Source organism: Schistocerca piceifrons, chromosome 8 (genome assembly GCF_021461385.2).
Source record: "Schistocerca piceifrons isolate TAMUIC-IGC-003096 chromosome 8, iqSchPice1.1, whole genome shotgun sequence".
Lineage (NCBI taxonomy): Eukaryota > Metazoa > Arthropoda > Insecta > Orthoptera > Acrididae > Schistocerca > Schistocerca piceifrons.
In genome coordinates, this window is record NC_060145.1 from 488,515,018 (window position 1) to 488,542,662 (window position 27,645).

At 42.5% G+C, this 27,645-nt stretch overlaps 1 protein-coding gene across 1 annotated transcript in view; it reads left to right on the plus strand.

Annotated features, from left to right (window-relative positions):
• The window catches only part of LOC124712482 (serine/threonine-protein phosphatase 6 regulatory ankyrin repeat subunit A-like), a 129,611-nt gene that overhangs the window by 56,157 nt on the left and 45,809 nt on the right, over nt 1-27,645 (plus strand). Inside the window, exon 5 of the mRNA XM_047242776.1 lies at nt 3,580-4,164. Within this exon, the coding sequence (XP_047098732.1) occupies nt 3,580-4,164 (585 nt within the window). The remainder of the gene's footprint in view (nt 1-3,579; nt 4,165-27,645) is intronic.

Genomic DNA, 27,645 nt, shown 5'->3' on the forward strand with positions numbered 1-27,645 from the left:
CGAACGCCCAACATGAATCCCATATATAATTTATGGGACGTAGAGGCCAAATCGTTGACAACATTCTACACCGGCAACACTTTTGCTGTTACAGACGGCTGCTGGGGCCTTCCAACGACTTGTTGAGTCCTTGCCATACCGAGCGGCTGCACTGTGCTGGGCAAAAGGGCACGGTATTTTGAGGTATTCGGCGACTTTTGTTATCTCAGTGCAAAGTTTCTACTACATCTACGATTTTGGTACTTAGTACGTGATGGGAGATTAGCTACCACTGGAGGATAGCGTCTTTCTTCAATGCCGCAAACCGTTGTAGATTTTCACTCCATCTGGCAATGATTATAATTCTTATGCTGTGAAGAACATTGTCGGGTGGCACTTTATTGTATTTCGCTGCAGGGGTGTAAAGAGCTTTCCTGACCAGCTTGTCTACATTTTCATTTTCTTTATTCTATTGCGCATCTTGAGCCGTAATGCGATGGTCGTCTTATTTCTTAGCCACGCGGCGTAGCTGTGCCGTTTGAGGAGCCTTGCTCTGGTTCGCGTGGCTGGCCGCTCCTCAGAGTTTGGAGTCCTCCCTCCGGCAAGGATGTGTGTGTGTGTGTGTGTGTGTGTGTGTGTGTGTGTGTGTGTGTGTGTGTTTTATCCTTAGAATAAGTTAGTTTAAGTTAGTGTAAGTTAGATTAAGATGTGTGTTAGCCTAGGGACCTATGACCTCAATAGTTTGGTCCCATAAGAACTTACCACAAGTTTCCAATTTCTTATTTATGTAGGAAATCTCCTGCGTTGCTTCTATAATGCGATACACTAGATAATAGCATTTTAACAGCACCATTACTGAATGTGAGTGTGATACAATTGATTTTTTTTCTTCTTGTACCCCTTTTGCGTCTTTAAATCTGTCTAAAATCGCTTTGAGTTCTTCAGGGAGTGTGGACGCAACTTCAGGGAGCTTGAATTTGCCTCAGCGATTAGCGTTGCTATCTACAAATGCACTTCCTGCCCCCTCTTTTTATTTAGACCCATCCTCGTAGATCAGTTATGTGGACCGTCCAGGTGCTAATTTGCTAGCTAAAATTTTCTCACTCAGTGTATCTTTGCTCAAACGAATGTGCGTCTTGATATTCAGCTTCAGTTAGGTGTGAGCGTAGGGCGTGCTGAAGCATCTTATATTTTGCGAAGTGGCCACGTATTTGTGGAAGGAGAGAGCATCGAAGTAAAATTTTGCTAAAGGTGGTAGTTCCTTCTTTATTCAATGCATGCCTTCATAGCACTTTCATATCTCTTATCGAATTACGATTTAAGGTGTGAAAACGTTCCAGGAGGAATCTGGTGATGAAGAATTTGACAGTAATGAAATGTCATTAGACCTGCGCTGGATGTACATTTACTTCCATTAGCCATGAGTTAGTTGGAGTCGATTTGGATGCTCTGATACCTTCACGGTAACGCACAGTTTTTGTAGTCTATTCTGAACTGTAACAGATGCATCCATGTTCCCAATAAGGTATTGTTTGCGCGCTATATATGCTAATGAAGATTCTTGAGTGTGCTTCTCAACGAGCACCTGTCACCGCGGGAGGAATTTTCCTGGCACCTTCAGATTTGTTAATTATGTGATGTGTGTGATGTGATCATGTTAACTTATGATGGGTATAAAGCCCTAAGACCACTCTTTAGATCTTTAGATCTTAGAAGTCTTCGTTCGTTAAATCTACATCTCATACATATGCACACAGCAATTCATTGAACACTATAACAGTGTTATGCATCTGCTGCTGACACAGGAAATCTATTGATACTAGTCTTCATTTCCCGGTTTGTAGGTTTGCTTGGTCCATATTTTATTTAAGATGTTCAATAAACGAATTCATCCCTTCTCTGACATGTGTTGGAGCAATCAAAGTCACGCAGTCCGGGTCACATAGTCCTTCTGCACGCTATTGCTCGAGGCGTTTCCAACAGGGAGAAATTCCCATTTAGTAGATGTTCCAGCTGACGCTCTACCATCAACACGCTTTTTGCTTTTCTGATCCGCTTGGGGTCAAGTTGCATAAAATGCTTTCAAAAAAGATTTTAGATGTTGCCTGTAATTTTCCCATTGCTATATTAATACATCTTATTCTCTAGATTTTATTCCAAACGGTATTCATGGATCATTGAGTAGGTGAGATATTACATAAACGTCGGCAGGTTCCCTTTTTTTGTTTTTGTATAGATGGTGCGCCCTTAAAGAACAGGAAATTTTCCTCTGTGGCCTGTCGCTTGTAGGTGTCTAGAGATCGTCTCCCCTTGTTAGCTGCCGTCTTGTGCTCTTCATCCCATTAGACTGGAGGCGGCCTGGAAGAGGCACAGAACGTGTTTTGTAGGGATGAGTCTTCCGCTACCCTTTCAGTATTATGTACTAGGATGGCATAATCCACACTCAGACCCTCTCTTTAAAGTCTTTCATCTTCTACATCAACATTTCCCCATATTCTGTCCTCTGTGCTTATGTTCTATTGCGTTTGTAAGCTATACTATCTCACTTGCAATAGTAGTAGTACGAATTTGTTGTTCAGTTGCTTTAGGGTCTAAACTATACAGAATTTGCTACATTTTATTCATGATGACATAGAATGCAGGTAGGTCGTAAGTTCCTATGGGAGCAAATTGTGAGGTCATCGGTCCCTATGTTAAAACACTACTTAATCTCACTGAAACTAACTTATGCCAAGGACAGCACACAAACTCATACCTGAGGGTGACTCGAACCTCAGACAGAAGGGAACGCTGTTCATACAGTCATAATGTAGGTATTGTAGAGGAAACTCATTGTAATGAGGCTGTCACACACGAAGGACATGAGGTGTTCATCAGTAAATACAAGAGCACTGTCAGGACTATAACTTTCAGGACCTCTACTACAAATAGTAATCCATCCAAGCACATCAATCATAAATATACTTTCAAAAACTGCAAGTTTTTCTTTTGCCTTTAGACACATTACAGCTACAAGAAATTAAGTTAAGAGTATGTTTGTATTTGTAAGTGTGTGTGTGGAAGGGGAAGGTGTGGTAGTGTGGTTCTGTGTACGTGTACACGTGAATGCGTGTGCACATGAGAGTGTGAGAGACTGCTTGTGGATATGCTTCTTATCGTGCACACACTCTTCTCAGCAATCTTGTACATGTGTATATGCCAACATGTGTTTGTGTGTACAGATAAAGAAGTAATCTACAGCTATTCCTATATCTGAAGTATTTCGATTAAATTGTTCCCTGTTAAGCATTAGCTGACTCTGTTGATGAGGCTGTTTTGGTAAATTTGAAAATAAAAGAATTGCTACGACAGGAAATTTAAATGCCAGAAGACATGACTGTTTGAGTGCCACGTTTGGGTTTGCTAAAAATGAGGTTACAGCATTTAGGACTATTACACCTTCATAAGGCATCTGTTTCAGTTGTGAAAATTGTAGATTAGTTAGTGGTCGTTATGACAGATGCTATTTTGGAACTGGTCTTATCTAAGGTTCTTCTGCAGTATTCTTAATCAGGAGTGTGTACTTGGAGAAAAATGAGACAGTTTGCCCTTTTTGCACAGGAGCCTTCCTGAAAAGGAGAAGAACAGCAGGCTGATGCAGGCTGCGAAGGAGGATTCAGTCGGCGAGCTGCAGATGCTGCTGGCAGCTGGTGCAGACGTGGGGGCGAGAGATGAGAGCGAGGACAGTTACACCGCCCTGCACTGGGCAGCAGTGAAGGGACATGAGAAGGCAGCGAGGTGCCTGGTGGAGGGTGGAGCAGACGTGGACGCCAGGGGCAAAGACTGGCAGGAGACGCCCCTGCACAGGGCTGCGCACTTTGGCCACGAGGCTGTGGCGCGGCTGCTGCTGGAGGCAGGGGCGGAGGCTGATGCCAGGAACAAAACGAAGAGCACGCCCCTGCTGCTAGCTGCAGAGAAAGGCCACGCGGATGTGGTGCGGCTGCTGCTGGCGGCCACTCCTTACCACAGCGCCAGGAATCAGTTTGGGGGAACGCCGCTGCACTACGCGGCTGAGAATGGCCACACAGTGGTGGCATCTGCACTGCTCGAGGCTGGAGCCGACCGCTGGGCCAAGAACAACGACGGGAAAACCCCACTGGACCTCTCCAGGCAGAAAAACCACCAGCAGCTGATAGACATGCTAAGGTGAAGCTAGCATTCCGACAGACATCCTTCGAGTAAAACGAAAAGAACTCCATGACTTTTCTTCATTATTAAAATATGGAATGTGATAAATTTAAACCTGCAGTCATTCACTGTTTCTCTATTCCCACTGCAAGGAGAAATTGTGCCTCGGCAGCCTTTTATGGCCGTTTCTAGTGAATCTCTCAATAGATGTATAGTACATAATATTGTTCCAATTTCATATCAATGCACATCCCTTTGATTTTTGTATGATTTTTCGGAAATTATAAAAAATGCTGCAAGATTAAACTCCTCTCAAATGTGAAAACGTGTTCGAATGTTCACACGGTCAAGAACCTAGGAACAAATATTCGACTCAAATTCAAGAACACACTATTGAAGAGATTTTCTCTACTGCGGCAATATACATGTTACATCATTACTCCACTACACACCAATAACTAGTAAATTAAATTAAATTAAATTAATAATACGTTTTCTAATAAAACTGTTAAAAATTAAAAACATGTTGGAACAGGAGCTATTGGCAACTAACACAACGTTCAGTTCTCAAGACAGATGGAATTGTTAACAGATTAAAGATACTCAGTTTATTATCAAATACCACATGTTCCATCCTATAACGCTTTCCCTACACCACTGATTGGGCATGGCTTAATTGCTGACACATTCTGTAAAAACCTTTAAGAATATATACAATTTTCTTTACAATAAAACTCTCTAACTGAAGTATTAACAATATATTGGAAGTAGGCTCAATATACTATGCAGTATTTAAACACGTAGAACACAAAATGTTTGCAAATGCTGCACAGTTCGTTTCCTCATCTCTAAAAACAGAAGATTGGAAAATGGAGCAAACTGCTTACTACATTGGTTCATCTGATTCTAAAATAGATTTTTGGTCGGTAGTTATCTCGAGTGACTCATGTTTTCCTGGGTACATTATCCAGTAGGATCAACACATCCCTTACTTGTAAGTACGCAAGTATCGTCATAACAAAAGTGACAGTGAGAGTTATCTACGAGGTCATACTGAAAACTAATGCTTGAGAATTTTTTATGCGGTTTTCTAGATTTGTTGATGTGTTACATGTCATGCATGCTCCACAGCCGTCTTTCCCACTCCGCTCACACAAGCTACTGCTCGCTGCTACTAAACTGTAGCGTGTAACAAGGCTTGGTGTAGCGCAACTATCTCAGCATACTGCGAGAGTCTCAGAAAACTGTCCACACGCGGACCATCCTCTCCTTCTGCTCTACAATGCTATACCACACAAGAGCGCTGCATGTCTGCAACTGTCCAATACCTCGACTTCACTGTCTCTGACCATCCTCCATACATTTCCGACTTGGCCCCGTCCTGCTCTCATGTGTACCCAAAATTTAAGGAACGCCTTCGAGGGCTTCACTTTTGACTTTGATATCGATGGAAAGGTGCAGGTTGTGGATTCATCAGCGAATATTCTGTAATGACAGTATCAAAAAACTGGTCTCTCGTTATCAGAAATCTGTTCTTCTCCAGGGTGACTATGTTTCGAAATAGATTTGCATACGTGAAGAGTAAAGATAGGAGTTTTCAAATAGAAAAAATTCGGAGGTATTTTTTTCATCACACCCTCTTAAAATCGAAACCATTAAGATTCAAGTTTCCTTTTGTGCAAACAACAAATCTAAAACTCGTCTATTACTAAGAAACACCAGGTATTACAGCATCTGATCACAGAAAAGTAGTTGACAGGATCGTGGTTTGTGCCAAGTGAAACTACTGTAGATTTCACCCTACCCAGGTTCAAAATGGCTCTGAGCACTCTGTGACTTAACATCTGAGGTCATCAGTCCCCTAGAACTTAGGTTAGTTAGGTTTAAGTGGTTCTAAGGACATCACACACATCCATGCCCGACGCAGGATTCGAACCCTGTCCAGGTAACAGCCACGTACTGCTCTATAGCTTGAATGCATCTTCATGTCAGACCCAGCACGGAAATTACTTGTGTGTCTCCTGTGCAGTAATTTGTGTCTGTACCTAGTGTGACACCATTAGCAATAGTCACACGGCATTAGTTATGAACCCAAACTGAATTAACTCATGTGTCTGCAGTACAGATGGTTTGACAGCTACTGTGTTTAATTACAACGTGGTGTCAGCTGCAATATTCACACGATCTGCTTATTTGAAATCGCATCATTAGTTTATCACCATTTGGAATAGATCTTAGGACAACATCAAATCGCACAGTTCCCACACAGATGTAGTGCTGCTGTTGTAAGTGTTGTGTTGGCTGAGGAGCCAACACCGTGTTGCTAGAGGAGGCCGAAATGCACGCGTTTTAACTCACGCAGGCTGGCGTGAGGTCTGGAACAGGTAAGGTAATTATACTATCAAGAAAAGAACGTATCTGCTGGAATACTTAACTTTAATCCATAATTGGTGAACATCGCTCTTGATTATACATGAATTACAAGTTCAATAGCAATTGATAATGGTTCCTTGCTAGGTCGTAGCAAATGACGTAGCTGAATGCTATGCTAACTATCGTCTCGGCTAATGAGAGCGTAATTTGTCAGTGAACCATCGCTAGCAAAGTCGGCTGTACAACTGGGGGGAGTGCTAGGAAGTCTCACTAGACCTGCCGTGTGGCGGCGCTCGGTCTGCAATCACTGACAGTGGCGACACGCGGGTCCGACGTATACTAATGGACCGCGGCCGATTTAAAGGCTACCACCTAGCAAGTGTGGTGTCTGGCGGTGACACCACTGTAAGATGTATCACCATGTACCACGTGATGTGGATCTCCAATCACATTCCACAGAGTGCTGCAGCGGATTTTCCCTTCTTCCACATTTCCCTTCTATGGATCTTCAGCGCATTTCCTTCAGGCCAGTGTCATGCTGCTGGAGTTTCCGCAGTGGCCGCCATGCAACCCACTCCTCCAAGAGCTCCGTCATTGACCAAGCTGGCAGTCTGCTAAACTACGGCTCTCAAGAACAGTAAAAATGAACGACGCATTATTGCAGGTAAGCCAGTCAGAATTATAAGCACTTTTCAGGAGTGCTATACGCTTTTGAAGGGGTGAAAACTCGTATTTTCAAATATCAAGACACAAAGGATGTAGCTGCCGGGGAGCACTGATTAAATCAATGAGGAAAATTTGCGCTATGCTTGGATATGAACCCAAGTCTTCTGCTTGCTAGGCAAATGTCCTGACCATTGCACCATCCAGGCACAGTGATCGTAGCAACTGCACAGACTACCCTAGCACACCTCCTGACAGATTTTAAGTTCTCAACATATACCACCCACTACTGTTGTAGTACCACTTGATCATTATCTTCATTACTTGCGGCATTTCGCCTATTCGAATAAAAGTTCCAGCATGGTGTGCACCTGCATTAAAGTGATCATTGGCCATCCTCATCTTAATTATATACGAAGTGTGTTGTTTTTTATGGTAATGAGGATAACAGGCAAGGTGCACTAGATCAATAGTGTGTGGATAAGTTTAGATTTTGGTCTGACAGGAGGAGTGCTAGGGTAGTTTCTGCAGCTGTGAAGACCACTGTGTACAGATGATGCAGTCTCGAGAGATCCATCCCTGCAGACTATCTAGAACAACGCTCTCCATCGAAGGTTTAAGTGATTTTGGTGCCTTCGTTTCGTTGAACGATTTGCGTTGCAGCGAGTGTACTTGTTGCTTGGTTGCCCTAATGTACGGGTTTTTGAAGTAAGAGCAGCCGGCAGTGTGTGTGACTGTATTGAGACCACCAGTTATTTCTTTTTAAAAAATGCGCTGGTTGGATTACTATAAGGATGCTGATTAGCACAAAGGTGAGTAATACATTTATACATTTTTTTGGGGCAGTATCCAGAAGTTTATGTATTGTCTGTATGATTTTGTTAGTGTATTTTTATTGCCATCGAGTAAATAAAAGTACTTAAGTTATTGTTACTTTTATTAAATGAATAGTTTATATCCTCATTAATGGAAATAATATAGTTTCAATAAAGTGCAGCAAAAGTTAGTGTAATAATTAGGAGCCTTTCGTACATCAGTACCTCAATACAGCTGTACCAGTATGTACCTCACTGAGGGAGTCATCAGCTGCAGACTCAAACCACAATGACCAGATTTCACTTGAAAATTATTTTAAAATTCTTGTAGTGTAGAGGACTCAGATTTCGTATATGCAGAGTACTGTTGATCCCTCGCTAGGACATCAGATGTAAATGAGGCGTCGATTAATATTCAGTGAATGATTATCTCCTAAGGAAGACCTCATCCCTGCAAACCAACATGAGTTTCAAAAATATCGATCAAGCAAAACGCACGCTGCGCTCTTCTCACATTTCACCCTGAAAGAAATGGTTCAACACAGACAAGTGAATGCAGCATTTCTTGTTTGCAAGAAGCGTTGGGAACACAACTACATCCAAGTTACTAGCTAAAGTAATACCATATGGAGTACCAAGTAAATTTGAGATTGGGTTTTGGATTATTTTGTGAGGACACAGCATGTTATCTTGGACGTGGAGTGATTGGAAGAAGTAGAGGTAACTGCGAGTGTGCCACAGGCAAGTATGTTTCAACCCTTGTTGTTTATGTTGTATGTTAAAGACATAGCACGACATTATACATATTGTTATTTTATGCAGTTGTACAGAATGAAGTGTTCTGTGACACAAAAACTTTACAAATATTCGCGTCCTTTAAGAATTTAGGATTGTGCAAAAATTAGCAGCTTGCATTAACTGGTCAGACATGTAAAACTGTGCACTTCAAAAAATGCAAAGTCACGTCTCCTTTGATTTCAATATCACTGAATTAAAACTGGAATCTTTCAACTGATACACATACCTGGCGGCAGCCGTTTGTAGGGATATAATGATAGCGTGGACTTAGTTGTACGTAGAACAGGAGGTAGATTTTCGTTCATCGACACGACACTGGGGAAATGCAGTCAGTCATCGAAGAAGATCCCTTAAAAATCCGTTGTACATCAATAATAGAATATTCACAGCAAATACAACTGACAGGCGGTATTAAATATTTGCAAAATGGACAGAACGAATGGTCAAAGATTTGTCTAATCCATGTCAGAGAATCATAGAAATGGCTAAAAACAGTAAGTAGTAGACATCTTAACATAGACGACAACGACCACATGGAAATATACTTGTATGTTGAAACCCCCCCACATAAGGGATCGCAGAGACAAGATCGGACTAATCACAGTGTGCACAAATGTGACTGAGCGATCACACTTCCCTCAGTTCCTAAACGAATGAAACGGGAAGAGAGGATATCGTGTAGTATGATGAGAAGCACTGGTTTGCAGAGTATGGATGTTGATGTAGAAACGTTCAGAAACTCACCAGAGCCATGTAAAATACAGACCAGAGTGTGCCCCATAACAATTTTGATTGATATCTTACACGACTAGGCCATTTAAATCCCAGCTCATCGCAGTTACCCCTTCGTCTACAGAATACAATCCCATTAAGGTCACAGCGACGGCTACAGCCACAGATTGCAAACATTGGGTAAGTGTTCTAGAGTAGGTTGCAGTAGTCCCTTTTATACGAATTACGCCACAGTTTCAGAGAATCCTCCTAACAAATGCAAGTCTACCGTGCTGCTTGGATGGCGACGATATATGTAGCTGATGGTCTGACATCAAGTTGCATATCCACAATACTGTCCTGATACTGCTCGCTGTGAAAATGAGTGCAGTTATATCTAAAGATAGAGGTGGTTATAGAAAATGTTTGTGCAAAGTGTTGTCACTTGTGGGACAGAAGCGACGACCCTGAGAAAGAGAATAAAAGAAATGGTCTATGGAATGGAAATTATGTGTTTAACAAGGTGATGTTTAAGCTGGAGTAAAAAGCCGTTTATGAAATGAAGACACCATCCAAATTAGGGAACTGGATTTAACGTTGGTACAGTAGATATAAAGGAATGAACTGTAGCAATTTGGCTGTGCGTAATGTGTGGATGCCAACATTGGCTCTGTGATTTGGCTTAACCTCCCAATACTTCACTTACGTCTGTAGGTTTCACAAACTGTTCTAGAGCGATGAAGACCTGTACAATAACTAATTGAAGTATTCGTCTCCCAGAACTGCGCAACGTTGACTATTGGTCTCCATTAAGTTTGTTGTAGACGTCACATCTGGAGTCACTAACTGAAGTAAAATATAAATGTCTTACATTTTTTTTCAAATACTGCCATCAAGTCATTTTAAACAGTAAGTATTCCTAACGCACATTTCTGTGTACAACTTTTAATGTTTATTTAATTCAGTGAATCTGAGGACAAAGATAAACAGCCACGGTGTATATCGAAGGAATAAATTTCTGGTTAGAAACGCACTATGTGCGGTCTCACTATCAAAGTTTTTCTCGTGGTGTGACAAATTATTTGTGCTCCTTTCTTCATAGTGATTTAGCGAGATAACATCCCAGAGCACTTGTATTACGGCTTGTTGGAACACGGTTTTCGACATGGCATACAAAAACTCTCAATAAAATGTTCCATACCGGACATTCACGATCACTACCGTTTAAATAGCCTTTGATCAAGTGTTGTTAAAAGAAAATCATATCTGAGTATTTTCCTAGTGTTTCAGAGAGCAACTGTCTTCTTCGTACAGCGCTGATGTCTTGCTGGCTGAGTTAAAGTGCGGCACTTAACCTTGCTGCTGCCTCCGCATAACCAGGTACTTCCTACGTTTGACCAATTGAAAGCGTTTGGTTGATAAGTATTTGTTTAACGGTTGACTATTGTGCATATAACTGTCTGTCGTGTTTTATGTTGTAATTCCTCTTTTACTTTTTACGGAGCTATGATCTGATGACGATGTATTGAAACACGGCATCAGACTAACTCGCGAAAAAGACTTTGCACAATTCGTTAGGTGTCGGCTCCGAATGGTCATTTTCCATATAGATGGAAGTATTTATCTATCATGTGAAGACAATTTGAGACATCTGTCAAATTATGGTCTACAAGGAAACTAGACTAATTTTAAACAGCAGTTTCTGAAGTGTAGATATTATCTGCCTGGGTTCTTTTATAAACCTCTATCCACTTAGTCTATCTGATGTACTAACTGATTACAGAGCATTATGTACATGCCTATAAATACTTAAAATACTTAGTTCCTATATAAATCTCTCAGATATACTCCTCATTCAGGGCACCGCCATACTCTGGCACATTCGTGTGCTTTGAAAATTGATTTTACTTAATTATACACATCAGCTACGCTGCTAAGGTATGGTCTTAGGGCATTCTGGTTAGTACAAGCTGTTCCTTACACCATCTGAAAATGAGTACAGCTACAACACTTCTGCTATAAATATACAGTGGCATGTTAGGGTACCAGTAAAGTCAACTTTACGAAAAGTGAAAGTTCAGAGAATTACATCCATTTACATATCTTGAAAACCGCTGATGTTATGAACTTGTAAATAGAACGGTGGGCTATTATTATTTGATAGCGTCTGGTAAATACATCACAATGTTAACATCTGAACACGAAGACTGAAGTATAAATTTTTAATATTAATTATGGAAGGAGGAAAACGAAACTTACTTAATTCGAAAGGTACTTTGCGATAGGTGTGCACAAAGAAAAACCCGTGTGTGTATGTAGCCGTTAAGAGTGGCGTCGGGAAGTAGATGCTCTCATATTCGAAACTCAGGAGATAACTTCACTATCATGCATTAAACTCCAATACGTGATCTACAAATGAAGTGCTACCAACTTCTGCCCTGTGTGCTGCTCATCTGCTATGCTAGAAATGACACACGAAAATAACGTATCGTGAAATCTCATTCTAGTGACGTTCGTACTTACACGGTTCGTCTGCAGTAACACACACATACGCGGTAGCTACAGTGCGACAGCTGCCAGTACGATGATGTTGTCCACGGTGGAAATCTATATATCGCTGTAACAAAGTCTGTAAATTACGTTGTATATTGGCGTCGTTATTTCGCTTATTTTTCTGCAAGAATAACTCTCTGATCATTTGTCGCCATTACCAGAAAACCTGAAGTTCCTAATTTTTAATTTCTTCCTTTTGAGTAACTATCACTTCCAGCTTCCCTTCTTACACGGAAACCATATTTGTTTTAGGCTATGCCTAGAAGAAAAACAGACTGGTCAGAGCAAAAGACGTAGAGCGAAACAGATGCAGTTTTTGCGTCGAGAAAGTAATAGGAATGTCGACATGCAAATGATGATTTATTAAAGATACATTTAAATGTTCACTGGAGGGAATACCACACAATTCTGCCAGTAATAATGGTGGTTTAATCAATTTAGAGTGCGGATTTTGTAATGGAAAACGTTTCACATACGTGATAAAAGGGCACACAAAATGTTTTGTCGTAAGGGAAGAGTTAATTTGCCGGCGTTAACACACAATTTTTTTTCAAGGCACTTCGTCGAGGATGCATTTCACATGTATCAAGAATTAAAGAGAAATCAAATAATTATTTCATTATAGCAATTCTGAGACCTAAATTTCGGACACAGATTTACGTGGTGTGCATCACTTTTAGGATACACGATTTTTTTTACCATTGATGAGGAACAATGACTTCTACATATGGCCGTTCATCACGTTATGAACAGTTATACAGGGTGGGACAAACAAAAGTGGCCCGGACGAGGTGGTACTAGAGGACGTGTCTGTAGGCTTATAGCCACACCCTATGACACGCACACTTCGTGTAGGCCCGTCTCGTGATCCACACATGTTCAGAGCGTGGTGCGGGTTGTGTCAGTGTGAGTGGAGTGTTGAAAAGAGGATGATGGTTCTCACAGTGCAGCACTATGAAAATTGCAGGACAACGAAGTCGAAATGATGTGGTCAGTTGTTTAATGGTGTCAAAGTGCCAGCAGAGTGTGCCAAGCAACGCTTAGTCCTAAAATGGCATCACACGGGATCTGTACTGACCGAGTGAAAAAACATTTCTAAACGTATATTTTGACTAAAGTTCAGTCTTGATCACACCATTTATGTTTCAATGTTAGTCAAAATATAATAATCTATTGATCACTGTATTCCAAAAATGTTTACCAAAATTGTATTTCTAAACGTGCCTGGTCGTCAGAAAATGCTTCAGAGTCCTACAAAATCAACCCGACGTATGCTGTAAGAGGCCGAAATATCAAGTCAATCCTGCTGTCGTATACTCCACCTCGACATGCACATGTATCCATACCGAGTGTTTGATCTTCGTGCATTAAAATCACCAAATGCTCCTGTGCGCCTCCAGTTTTGTGAGTCGTTGTTCACATAGAATGGCTGGGATATGGATCTGTTCTTTCTGTCTGATGGAGACTGATTTTACCTGAGTGATTACGTCAACTCACAGGTTCTGGGCAGCGAAGAATCCACGTATCGTCCACGAAACACGTTGCATGATCGGAAGGTTAGTATTCGGTGTGCAGTGCCTGCACACTGAATTATTGGTCCCATCTTGTTTCATCAGACGTTGATTTCGGCGTGTTACGTTGCCAACATTTTGTAACCATTTGTAGCAGCATTAATGGAGGAGGAAAAGACCTACAGTTACTTCCAACAGGATGGAACAGGTGCCCATTCCGTCGGCCGATGCTTGGAGCACATTTGCACGACCTCCACGCCTGGTAGACTGATTGCGGCCTTAGCTGGCCACGGAGGTCAAATGATCAGTCAGTGCGCGATTACTTTGTGTGGGGTGGCCTTAAGTCGTAGATGTATCGCAACAATCCTCACGGTATTCATGAACTGCAGAAGAACATTTCGGACGAGACTGCAACAATTCCAGAACTCCAGCCTCCATCCGCCTTCAGCATCTTGCTGGCGAGGCCTCAGAAGTGCCAAGAGATGAATGGTGGTCACTTTCAACATCTGCTATAGTCATGTTAGTGCTGCATTTCCTTTCCTTTGTTGTGTTTCTTTGTACCCTGTTCCCCCGCCACTTTTATTTGCTTCCCCCTGTGTTTTTGCGACATCTGCACTGCTGTTCGCAGTAGACTGAATGAACAATCAAATCGATCGTGCAATACTGGTAACGATGTAATGCATAAAATTGCTATTGAGTTAGGACATGCGTTCTTTCACTGCTACGAAAGATTGTGGCAGAATCGTAAATGAAAACAGAAAAATGTGCGGGGTTATTACAGTTAATAAAAATGGAGACCTCCGGCGTTACAATGATACGGTATTTCTTTCGAGTGGTGACTCACAATCAACCGTGGAAAAAACAGCGGGCACATTAAGGTGAAGTGCATGTGTTAAAAAAAACTGCAACACAACAACATAGCGCCTAACAGGAGAAATTTCGCCGTATTAGTATCGTAATTCCGAGTAATAGAGTGGCTCTGAGCACTATGGGCCTTAACATCTATGGTCATCAGTCAGTAATAGAGTATTTTTTTCTATGTAATATATTTTGTCACTATTTAGCAATTATTTCTTATGAATGAATATGATTAATTACGTTCAACACAATGTCTAAAAATGAATTTGTAATATCATGTTGTAAAAACGCTGGTCTAGTCACGGCGATTTGCTACCTTGGACAGTCAAAGAGTGTATCTGAAGTAGCGAACATTGTCGCGCACAGTGCAGTTGCGTCTGGCGCGGGCTGTTGTGCAGTGGAGTCTGACAGGAGCGCACAGGCGTAGTGGTTGCTAGCGGCATGTAGCGCGAGAAACTGGGAGAACTGCACGTTATGGCCAGGCATAATTGCTGCGTTAACTAGGCACAGTGTAAACATCACCAAGAGGAATTAATATGAAAGAGGAACACTTTGGGCTCGCAGTTGAAGACATTCTTGAAAAATACAGGCTAATTCTCAAATGAAAAAAATAAGTTTTCCAGTTGTTGCTGGGTACGGGAACTGTCAAAGTTGACATTGGTCTCACCTCTAAATAGCCTAATGTGACATTCAGGGGTGAGACTAATTTCAGTTTTGAGAGTTCCCGTACCCAGAAACGGATGACAACACATAATACTGTTTATTGCAAAGTGACGTTAAGAAGAGCCTGTTGCCACGATTATTACCTTTCGCAGCTCCAGCAGCCACTCACTGAAACAAACTCAGACCAACTATAATATTTAGAACTGTATCAAGGCTAGGCGGCGTATCAATTTCATCTTGTGTATAATTACCAACACATCGTTAACAGTGTGCCACAAGTGCATAAATCTGAAAAACTGTCAAGTAAGGACCTATCCTGTCATTATAAATTGAAACCGCGTGTCGATGTTGGTACTAAAAAGATTATCAATATTAAATTAGCTCATGAATTTTAGTGTATTTCTAAAAGTGAAATTTATCAAAACTTAGAAAATAATTGAGACTAATATTTAAAGATAATGGACTTTGTTGCTCAGTGAACTATTTACTTTTTAATAATCACTAAATGTTATTACAGGTTTTTAAAGTGATTTTAGTGAGTTCTTAAAGATTATTGTAGATCAGAATGTTAAATTTCTTTGTGTAATAAATAATTTCCAGTTTCACTACCAAACTATGTACAGTGTTATGCAAAAGTTAATTAGTAGTTATTTAATGAAAGTTACGCGCTAGTTGCTTAACAGAAAAAATTTATTTAAGAACAATTACAATAGTAAAAATATTGACAGTAACATTATGGTAGGCTGGGCGAAGCTATTTATTACGCAAATTGAGTCCCAAACAATTAGCAGCCAAGTGCATGTACTTGGCGCAATTTGCTTTACTGATTTCACGATGAGATTTATTTCGTGTCGCTTATTGTGAGTTTGAACCTGAGCTCGAGTCAGTGTTAATGTGCCGTTCCCGTCTGACTCACTTGCATTAATTATTACGTAAATACTTTTCCATGTCGTTTAACAACTGAACGATATTGTTCGCCGGCCGGCGTGACCGAGCGGTTCTAGGCGCTTCAGTCTGGAACCGCGCGACCGCTACGCTCGCAGGTTCGAATGCTGCCTCGGGCATGGATGTGTGTGATGTTCTTAGTTTAGTTAGGTTTAAGTAGTTCTAGGTTCTAGGGGACTGATGACCTCTGATATTAAGTCCCATAGTGCTCAGAGCCATTTGAACTATTTTTGAACGATATTGTTCACTCACATCGTCAGGTGACGAACGTTTTCTTCAAACATCGCAATCTAAACTAAAAAAAGAAATTTGTCTTAATTATCTGAAAAAATGTTCGAATGTGTGTGAATCCCTAAGGGACCACACTGTTTGCTCATCGGTCCCTGTACTTACACACTACTTAAACTAACTTGAAGTCACTTGCACTAAGAACATCACACAAACACATACCCGAGGGAGGACTGGAACCCCTGGCGGGAGTGGCCGCGCACTTTTTTCAATGTGGTCCCACTCGCCATGTCTTTCCTATTCATCTAGAAACGTACTTGCGTGACTTGCAGTCAACGTGCTCACGCCATGTAACGCAATACTTCGCTGGTGACACACACCTCTAGGGCTGGCGAATCACAATGGAAACACCATAAGGCAAACATCATCGCACTACTGGTGATAACCAGAGTCCAACCCACTGGTGAGAACACATCGCTCCACTGACGATATCTCGAATCGAACCACAGCGAAAAAAAAAAAAAAATAAACTTGAACGTCGACAAGCCTTTGGCGTGAATGACCTATGTTCAGGTCGCAAGATAACCCCCATCGATATCAGGGCATGATCAAAATCTCGTCCAGGATCCACAAGCGGATCACAAATCAACTTATATGGCACCAATATCGCTCCCTCCCTACGAATGGTGGAACGGACAGTGTATTCGCCCCACTGCCAATCGACACAATATCGACGGAAGAAACCAAACCATTACTACATTCCAAGATGAATTCTGAGAATAATTGTGTCTCCAGGATTTGTGAAATTATTTCTGAACCAAAAATGCAAACTTCACCCTGTTCCAAGACGGACTTTTGCTGTGGCGTGACAAGCTACTATTATAGAAATGCTCAAGTGTTCGTCAAACCAGTTGTGTTTTAAACCTAAGACTTTTCCGTCGAGAAATCAGAAAATTATTTCGTAGATTGCAATGTGCCATCCGTGAAACATGCAAATTTGCTGTAAATGATCAAAGTGCAAATGCCGTACAGGAAACTACAAACGCCTAACTCACTGATCACATGTCACAGGAGATCTTATCCGCTAATTATGATAAGAAATCATTCATAAAGTCTAAGAGAAAACAAATGGAAAACAATACATTAAATGACTACATGAACTGCAAGACGTCGATTTTTAATGGACGCTTGCATAAATTAATAACAGTGTAATCAGTTGGGGCTGATGTAGTAGTGGAGTGAGGCAGTGACAGAGAGTGCGTCTGGACGAGAAGGATTGAGGCGGGGCAGCAATGACACTGACTTGAATTTCCCACCACACCCAAGTCGCATCAAGTGTGTCTCACAATACAGTGTAATAGGACCCGGTTGTCTCGACTTACATAGACGTTTTGTAAGAAAGTAACAGCTACATTGTCAGACGACCGCGTGGTCTACTGCTGAGAGTCGATGTTGAAAAGTAAAAGGTATAACAGAATGACTTCGCTGGTATTTTGCTACGAGACACTAACTTGCACCTATCAAGTGTAGCGACTACAACTTCAGTGGCAAGGTTTTGGAGCTTGGCAGCAGGTGTCACATGAATTCGGAAACTCGCCGTTAGGAATGTAATAAGGCGGTGGGGCTCTAAGGAAATCTGAATTAGCAGAGAGGCAGTTATGAGGCTGCGAATGGTAATGGAGGCAAGACTAAGCACCATCCCTTTCTACTATTTGTCGATCAAGAAAAGGCCTTCAACATTGGAAAATAGTGCACTTCTCACAAGAAGAGGAGTCATCCCTAGCTCAAGAGGATAGAATGCGCTGTGTAGATGACCCAATAGGAAATAATACATTGAAGCGGCAAAGGAACTGGCATAAGCATCCATATTCAAATACAGTTATATGTAAACAGGCAGAATACGGCGCTGCGATCGGCAACGCCTGAATAAGGCAACAAGTGTCTATCGCAGTTTTTGATCGGTTACTGCTACTAGAGTGACAGGTTATCAAGATTTAAGTGAGCCTGAACGTGGGTGTTATAGTCGGTGTACGAGCGATGCGACAGGGCATCTCCGAGGTACCGATGAAGTGGAGATTTTCCCGTGCGACGATTTCAGGAGAGTACCGTGAATATTAGGAATCAGGTTAAACATCAAACCTCCGACATCACTGCGGGTGGAAAAAGATCCTGCAAGAACGGGACCAACGACGACTGAAGAAAATCGTCCAACATAACAGAACTGCAACTCTTCCGCAAACTGCTGCAGATTCCAGTACTGGGCTATCAAGTGTCAGCGTGCGAACCATTCAATGAAATGTCATCGATACGGGCTTTTGGAGCCGAAGGCTCGCCCGTGCAGCCTTCATGACTGCATGACATAAAGCTTTACGCATCGCCTGGGCCAGTGAATACCGACATTGGACTATTCACGACTGGAAACATGTTGCGTGGTCGGAGGAACTCGTTTCAAATTGTATCGAGCGGATGGACGTGTACGGGTATGGAGACAACCCTCATCAACCCATGGACGCTGCATGTTAGCAGGGGAATGTTCAAGCTGGTGAATACTCTGTAATGATATGGGGCGTGTGCAATTGGAGTGATATGGGACACCCAATACGTCTAGATACGACTGTAGTTGGTGAGACTTACCTAAGCATTGTGTCTCACCACCTGCATCCATTCATGTCCATTGTGCATTCCGACGGACTCGGCAATTCCAGCAGGGCAATGCGACATCCCGAAAGTCCAGAATTGCTACAGAGTGACTCCAGGAACACTGTTCTGTGTTTTAAACAGTTCAGCTGGCCTCCAAACTCCACATAGATGAACATTATTGAGCATATCTGGGATGCCTTGCAACGCACTGTTCGGAGGAGATTCCCGACCCCTCGTATTGTTACGAATTTATAGACAGCCCCGCAGCATTCATGCTGTCATTTCCCTCCAGCACTACTTCAGAGATCAGACGAGTCCATGCCACGTCGTGCTCGCGTGAGGACTACGCGCTAGTAGGCAGGTGTACCAGTTTCTTTGGCTCTCCACTGCAGAAACGGAAAACTAAGAACGAAGAGGGTAAGCCAAGTGTGTAGACCTTCTCACCAAATGTTAAACGTACTTATCGACGAAGCAATTACGGAAATAAAATAGGGAATCAGCAGTGGGTTTAAATTTCAGGGCAAAATGGTATCGATTACAAGGTTCGCTAATGATATTTTTTTCTGTAGTGATAGCAAGGAACAGCAGCTGTAGCTTCTGTATCGAATGAAGTGATGTACAGGATTCTTGGAAGGATAAGAGAGCAAAGAAAGACTAAAGTAATGAAGACGAGTAGAAATTAGGTTAACGGTAAACTTAATATAAAAACTGGGTACGACATCTGGTACATAGCATTGAATGGAAAAGAATAATGGATTGCAGGAAAACCAGAAAAGAATTGACTCGTAGAATTTGTGATGTCGTGTTATGTAGGGATGTTGAAAATTGTTCTGATGAGGTTCCCCACATAATCGACAGTGAGACGAACATTTGGGAGAGGCAAACTAGAAGTAGGGAAAGAATGATAGGACGTTTGTTGCGATATCAGAGGGCAGTTCCCACGTTGCTGCAGTCTGATGTAGAACAGCCGTGCTGTGGCAGGTGGCGGGCTGGCCTACACGACACCAGCGGTGCCCTGTGCTGTCGCTGCCGGCTGCCACTTCTTCGTTTCGTCTGCCAGACCCCAGTGAGCCGTCTCAGCAGCAGATCCAGTGTAGCGTTCGGCTTCGCGAGTCTGGCGATGTGTGATGTGTGTACTCGTACTAGGGGAGACACTGAGGACGTACTGTATACACCAAGGTGAATTTTGTAGGAGCCGCGCGGGATTAGCCGAGCGATCTTGGGCGCTGCAGTCATGAACTGTGCGGCTGGTCCCGGCTGAGCTTAGAGTCCTCTCTCGGGGATGGGTGTGTGTGTTCCTCCTTAGGACAATTTAGGTTAAGTAGTGTGTGAGTTTAGGGACTGATGACCTTAGCAGTTCCCATTAGAATCCACACACATTTCAACATTTTGTAGGAGATGTAGGACTTAAATATTGGATTGGTGCATAAGTTCATAATGTTTTTCCGTAAGTTTAACAAACACAACAGATACACACAATCACTTTTGTCATCAATAGTATGTTCTCCTCCACTATTTACAACAGTCTGCCAACGCTGGCTAACTTTTTGATTTCGTGACAGCAAAAATCACTTCGTTTTTAGGCAAAGAACTCTTCGACTCATCTGCGGAACATATTTCCAACCGTAATGGAAGTTGGTTGGAGGTTGTCTGATAGTGCGAGGGCAAAGTGAAAATATTAGGGCACGAGATCAGGTGAGTAATGTGGGTGCGGAATGACTTCCTCACCCAACTGCTACGTAGCGATTTTCGTCACTCTGACAGAATGCGGGAAGGCGTTATCGAGGAGTTGCATCACTTCACTCAGTCTTCCGGTCGTTGTTCTTGCACTGCGTCTGCAAGCCGTCTCAGTTGTTGACACTCAATGTCAATAGTGATGGTTACACCACCGGAAAACAATTCGTAGTGCACCGCAACCGTAGCTGTTCCACCAATGCATAACAACTAAGCATTATAAGACTTAACAGGGCTTAGTCAGAGAGAAGCAGTAGAAAAATGGGTTCAAATGGCTCTGAGCACTATGGGACTCAACATCTGAGGTCATCAGTCCCCTAGAACTTAGAACTGCTTAAACCTAACTAACCTAAGGACACCACACACGCCCATGCCCGAGGCAGGACTCGAACCTGCGACTGTAGCAGCAGCGCTGTTCCGGACTGAAGCGCCTAGACGCGCGCGGCTACAGCGGCCGGCGATGCATAACGTTATCTCTTTTTCATGCGCGCAAGTCTTTGCACGGGGTGTTGCTCAACCATTCCTTTCTTTTCCTTAGCACAAAGACACCATTTCTCGTCGTCAGTACCGATGCAGGATGCGAATGGTCGGTGTCGTTCACGAATTATCTGATGACGAGCAAGCAGAGATGCACTGATTTCTATGATTTTGGCTTGTAGCATGCCATCGATACCCAGACAATTTTTGAACCTTCCTCATTGCATGCAAATGTCACACGATGTTGGAATGATCGCAGTTCCTCACATATGCCAGTGGATCATTCTGGATTAATGCGTTTAAACGATCTTCATCATAACGCAAATGTCTTCCTGAGCATGGATGGTCACTAATGTCAAAAGCATCCTCCGTAAAACGAGAAAATATATTATTGCCGTGCTCTGTCCAATAGAACTATCCCTATAAAAGGCGCAAATGATCCTGCTTCCTCCACTGCTATCACCCTCCTACTGAACTGAAACAGATGAATATGTAGGAAATGCTCCGATTTATCTACTTGGCATTCCGTTTTCTCACGTCCACACCTCAACTGACTCCAAATGACAAAATTACAATATGTAAACTAAAATAACAACACTGAACTACAAATAAAAACGTCAATCAGTAAATAAACTCATAGCAACCACAATACAAACATACAAAACAAAAAATTCTACGAACTTACGTAGCAAGCCAATATAATACAACTTACCAGTAAATTGCTAACAAAGCGTTAGAAAAAAGCATCTAGCGAAGGTTTTATGTAGCAATCGCAACGCGATGTACAAATTTGGAAAGATCTGTTGCAAAGCTGGTATATTTGCAAACGACAAAAAAGGTATTTTTGGGTGTCTAATAGTTTTCAGAATACGATGTAATTAGTTTGTTTTTACGACAGGAAAATTCTACGTATTTTGTTAAACGAAAGCTTCAGAACTCGACAGAGTACGTGAATTTCAGATTTTTCCGCGATTTTCAAAGGAGACAGCGGATTACTTGTCGTGAGAACGGAGCAGTCTGAGACATTTAACGTCATGTGGCAGCTAGTCAGAAGCAGACAGCAGACGGTGTATTAAAGGACAAAGTCAGCTGGAATTTTTCCAACAAACAACTGAGGATGTTAGGTGTAAGACACATTTTCAGATGGTGAGGTTTCCATATGGGAGAAAGTCGTGTCGAGCTGCGACAAATCGGTCAGAGGAATGATGAATCACCTCTCCCCCTCATTGCCACTCACCCAGCTGTAATGAAAATGTCAAAGACAGGTTCAGATAACTGTAATGGAGAGCTTTGGTAGAATGGGGCGTTGTCCTCTCGTAGCCTGGTTAAATTTCCGGAGCCTCTCTAGACTGTGGGCTGTGAAACTGCTCCGCTGCCTCCATCGCGCGTGTCCCACAGGACGTGAGACAGCATGGGCCGCCTACCGAGGTGTACAGCCAGCCATTCCTCCCTCGACTGGTACGCGGGTTGATCAGGAAACAGAGGTGCAGAGCCGCCTCCGTCACGAACCGAACTCAGTCTCCAGGAGTATGCAGGATGTTCCATACTGCAAGAGCAGGTAGCGCTCCTCAAGCCCAAGAAAAGGTATTGCAAATTAGATGTCTGGAAACAAACACATGTCGAGGTACAAGTGATTCTGTCCTATGGAGCCATATTTCTGTAAACAGTACAAGAGCTGTTCAATGTTGTCACCACTCATTCTTCCATATCCCGTAGGCTTCCTTGTCAAAGAATGACGAACTCGTGTGAACACACCTGTCTACTTCCGTCTTTGGTCACGTGCTTCGGAAACAGGCTTTTGTAACGTGTGCTTGCTGTCGACAGGTGTGGAATCCGCGTACTTATTCATCGGTAGCCAGAAACATAGGAGATTAAGGATAGGTGGGAAAGCTGCTACTGGAACATCCAAACCAATCTACCAATCATCGAACGTCTGTGTAACACACGGCAATACGGTTGTCAATCTGCGAGTGTAACGTTATCAAAAACATGTAATTTGTCGAATAGAAATTGGTGGTAATCACTATGTGTTAATTTCTCGTGTTATGTTTACCGTATAAGCCTTTCACCCACAATTCCTGCCAACGTATTGATAGGAGACGAACCTGATGCCTTGCTTCAATGGTAGCTACTGGAAATCTATTTACCAACTGGCGCAACTCACTGGGACTGGAGTATGAGAACCTGCACACGCTGTTAAGTCATACAGGAAGAGTAGCAGAACTGATTGCGTGAGAGAATAGCTTACGTCTCCAGAAACCGCAGGTTTTCGCACACGTGTTTCGGCATCACCTTCTACGTGATGCAGCACTCGCTCTTCCATGCCAGGCCTGCCAACCGTGCGAGGCATGACGCGACATCTTGAGCAAGTTGCAGATGATCCCGCACCTGCAAGTCGTTGGAACAAACGGTTGAATATTTTTTTTTTTTTTAGATGCAATGTGTCGGTGGGAACCTCTTAGGGCGAAGATGTCACACTCGTTTCGGTAAGTCCCGTCTGGAAGTCCCGTTGTCTGAACCACAGCAGGAGACTCGTACCGAAGTGATGAGGTGATGCTGCTCCCTTGGCAGACCTGCCAAGTCCCCCACGATACTGACTTTCTCCAACTTTTTATTATTGCATTTAGAAAATTATGTAATTAGTGAGGTAGTTTTAATAGAAATGAAGAGTTATGGAGAAATATTACTTAAATGAACGATACAGATGCAACGATATTGATAATTGTCCTGTATGTGCAAGAGGCCAGATTATCTCTTGATCCCTGAAGTAGCAGCAGCCTTCCCGGTAATTGGAGAGAAAACTATCTGCGTGGTTTACTGATTTGGCGTTGGAACTCTACTCGATCTTACTGTGCTGGTACTGCGAACAGCCACAAGCAAAGGAGAAGCTAGACTTGTGACACTCTTTTTTTTCGAAAAGAAAGGAAGGAAGGAGGGAGGGAAGGAAGGAACTGTATGCTTCAAAGTTCCGTCGACAACGAGGTTAGTAGAGGCGGAGCGCCAGCTCGGAGTGTTTCAGATATGGGGGAGGAAATCAGCCGTGGTCTTTCGAAGGAACCAAGTCGGTAGTTGACTGGAAAGGCGGAGAGAAATCACGGAAAATCTAAATCGGGATGGCCTTATGCATACCGTAACCATCGACCTCCAGAATGTGCACCCAGTGTGCCAGTCACTGCAACATCTCACTCAGTATTTGTTCTTTGTTTCGCAAGGACATGCTGCCGTGATGTACAGTTAAACGATGATGGCATCCTCGCTGGAAAATATTTCAGATGTAAAAAAAGCCCTCCTTCTGGATCCTTTGATGTTACACTATTGGCCATTAAAATTGCTACAGCAAGAAGAAATGCAGATGATAAACGTGTATTCATTGGACAAATATATTATACTAGAACTGACATGTGATTACATTTTCATGCAATTTAGATGCATAGATCCTGAGACATCAGTACCCAGAACAACCACCTCTGGCCGTAATAACTGCCTTGATACGCGTGGGCATTGAGTCAAACAGAGCTTGGATGGCGTGTACAGGTACAGCTGCCCATGCAGCCTCAACACGATACCACAGTTCATCAACAGTAGTGACTGGCGTATTGTGACGAGCCAGTTGCTGGGCCACCATTGACCAGACGTTTTCAACTGGTGAGGGATCTAGAGAATGTGCTGGCCAGGGCAGCAGTCGAACATTTTCTGTATCCAGAAAGGCCTGTACAGGACCTGCAATATGAGGCCGTGCATTATCCTGCTGAAATGTAGGGTTTCGCAGGGATCGAATGAAGGGTCGTAACACATCTGAAATGTAATCTCCACTGTTCAAAGTGCCGTCAATACGAACAAGAGGTGACCAAGACGTGTAACCAATGGCACACCATACCATCACGCCTGGTGAAACGCCAGTATGGCGATGACGAATACACGCTTCCAATGTGAGTTCACCCCGATGTCGCCAAACACGGATGCGACCATCATGATCCTGTGCACAGAACGTGGATTCATGAGAAAAAAAGACGTTTTGCCATTCGTGCACCCAGGTTCGTCGTCGAGTACACCATCCGAGGCGCTCCTGTCTGTGATGCAGCGTCAAGGATAACCGCAGCCATGGTCTCCGAGCTGATCGCCCACGGTGCTGCAAACGTCGTCGAACTGTTTGTGCAGATGGTTGTTGTCTTGCAAACGTCCCTATCTGTTGACTCAGGGATCGAGACGTGGCTGCACGATCCGTTACAGCCATGTGGGTAAGATGCCTATCATGTCGACTGCTAGTGATACGAGGCCATTGGAATCCAGCACGGCGTTCCGTATTACCCTCCTGAACCCACCGATTCCATATTCTACTAACAGTCATTGGATGTCGACCAATGCGAGCAGCAATGTCGCGATACGATAAAGCGCAATCGCGATAGGCTACAATCAGACCTTTATCAAAGTCGGAAACGTGATGGTGCGCATTTCTCCTCCTTACACGAGGCATGACAACAACGTTTCACCAAGCAACGCCGGTCAACTGCTGTTTGTGTATTAGAAATCGGTTGGAAACTTTCCTTATGTCAGCACGTTGTAGGTGTCGCCACCGGCGCCAACCTTATGTGAATGGTCTGAAAAGCCAATCATTTGCATATCACAGCATCTTCTTCCTGTCGGTTAAATTTCGCGTCCGTAGCACGTCATCTTCGTGGTGTAGCAGTTTTAATCGCCAGTAGTGTAGATTCTTTAATTTGGGAGAGGTTCGGGAAAATTTAAAGAGGGTAATGTAACAGCGTGAAGAACAGGAGTTTAATGATGTCATAATAATGTTATCAAAACAAAATCGGATAGGGATAAGGCAGGAGGTACAACGAATAAGAAACTGGGAATGCCGACACACTGCTAGGTTCAGTGTAATGAAAGCATTATCGTAGCGAAGAGAGACACAAAGCCAGCAGGTACTACATTAGTACGACTTTAAACGCCAACCATATCCGCAGATGAAGAAGCGATTGACAGAAAATATGACGAGATAAAGAAACTATTCCAATAGATAAAAGAGATAAAAATTTAGCTACAATGGGTGGCTTGGATCCAGTAGTAAGGAGAGCAACAGAGAGAAGAATAGTAGTAGGGAGGAAATAATGAAAAGGAAAGCCTCATGCTAGAATAATGTAATCATTGTCAACACCTACTTCAAGAATCATGTAGCAAGACTGACTATTTGGAAGAGGCCTGAGAGCTCTAGCAGACTCACTGGTTGTGTCATCGAACTCGAATTTAGCAACTGTGTCGAACTCGATCAACAAGATAGCAGTATTTGACAGTCTTCTCAACCTAAGATCGACTTTAAGTAGTTTCTTACCATCTTTAATTTGCTGAAACCGCGTAGACATGATGCAGAAATCTTCGCTCTTGGAATAATTATCTTATGACCCAGCTGTATCGAAAGCTGAGCTATATTTGGCACCAAATCGGGAGCATATTATTCAAAATAAGTACTGTGTCGCCATCCCAGACACTCAGAAATTCCCAATATGTCTGTAACAGAGGTTCCTTATCAACTAAGGAGCTTTCTGGAGAACGTCACCATTTCAAAAGTGTGATACGACAAGTAAACAAAACACTTCAGGAGGCGCCCATTGTCTTTATCGGGCAATCCGTCACCTATCTGATGCACGTTGTGATGTTACAAAATAAAAGTGATGTTGTTATTCAATGGAAAGTTGGAAATTGAGATTTAGCTTACTGTTTTATCAATCACAGTTGGCGTAAGAATCATGGATTGACCATTGTCATAAAATATTGCATTATGATATGTGATTAGTTTTTACTTGCAGTTTCGCGTGGCTTGAGGCAGTCACAACTAGCGTGCTGTTGAATAAGAAATTGCGTTATCGTCTTTCTAATTACTTCATGATCGTAGATACGATCATACCCGGTTGTGAAGTTATTGTTATGACAAAACAATTTCCTAAGGGACCAGAAAGTTCTTAAGGGCGCAAAAACAACTGTAACATCACACAAAAGGAAATTCAATATTAAAGCTGATGCAAGAAGACGATAAAACAGTTTTCTTTTTATCAATGTAACACGCACATTGGACTGCTGATCTTGGCGTCTGTAATATTAGCAAAATGCATAATTAAAATGAAAATAATACTGAGGAGATAATAGGAATGAGCACTGCTAAATGATTCAGTATTCCCAGAACAAATATTTATTATAAACTAAAACATTTCGTACCTTAAGCTTAGTACTACAATGACGGTAGATTTTTATGTCCGTATCATGTCCACTGAGCTCTCTTTTATATAGCCATTGTCTTCTTTGAGTCGCTCGTGCGTCGTCACGGTAAGTCATAACAGTTCTTTACACTTCACTCAACTCAGACATACACGTTTTTATACATTTAGTAAAAATTAGATCAGACTGCCACAAATCTGCGTCCGTCTTACTTCAGAAAAACAGTACAAGTCTTTTTAGCGCTCAAGGCTTCATTTGTTCTCCAGCGAACAAAATAGTGAAGGATCGCATATCTATCCGTATTTTTCTGTTTGCCG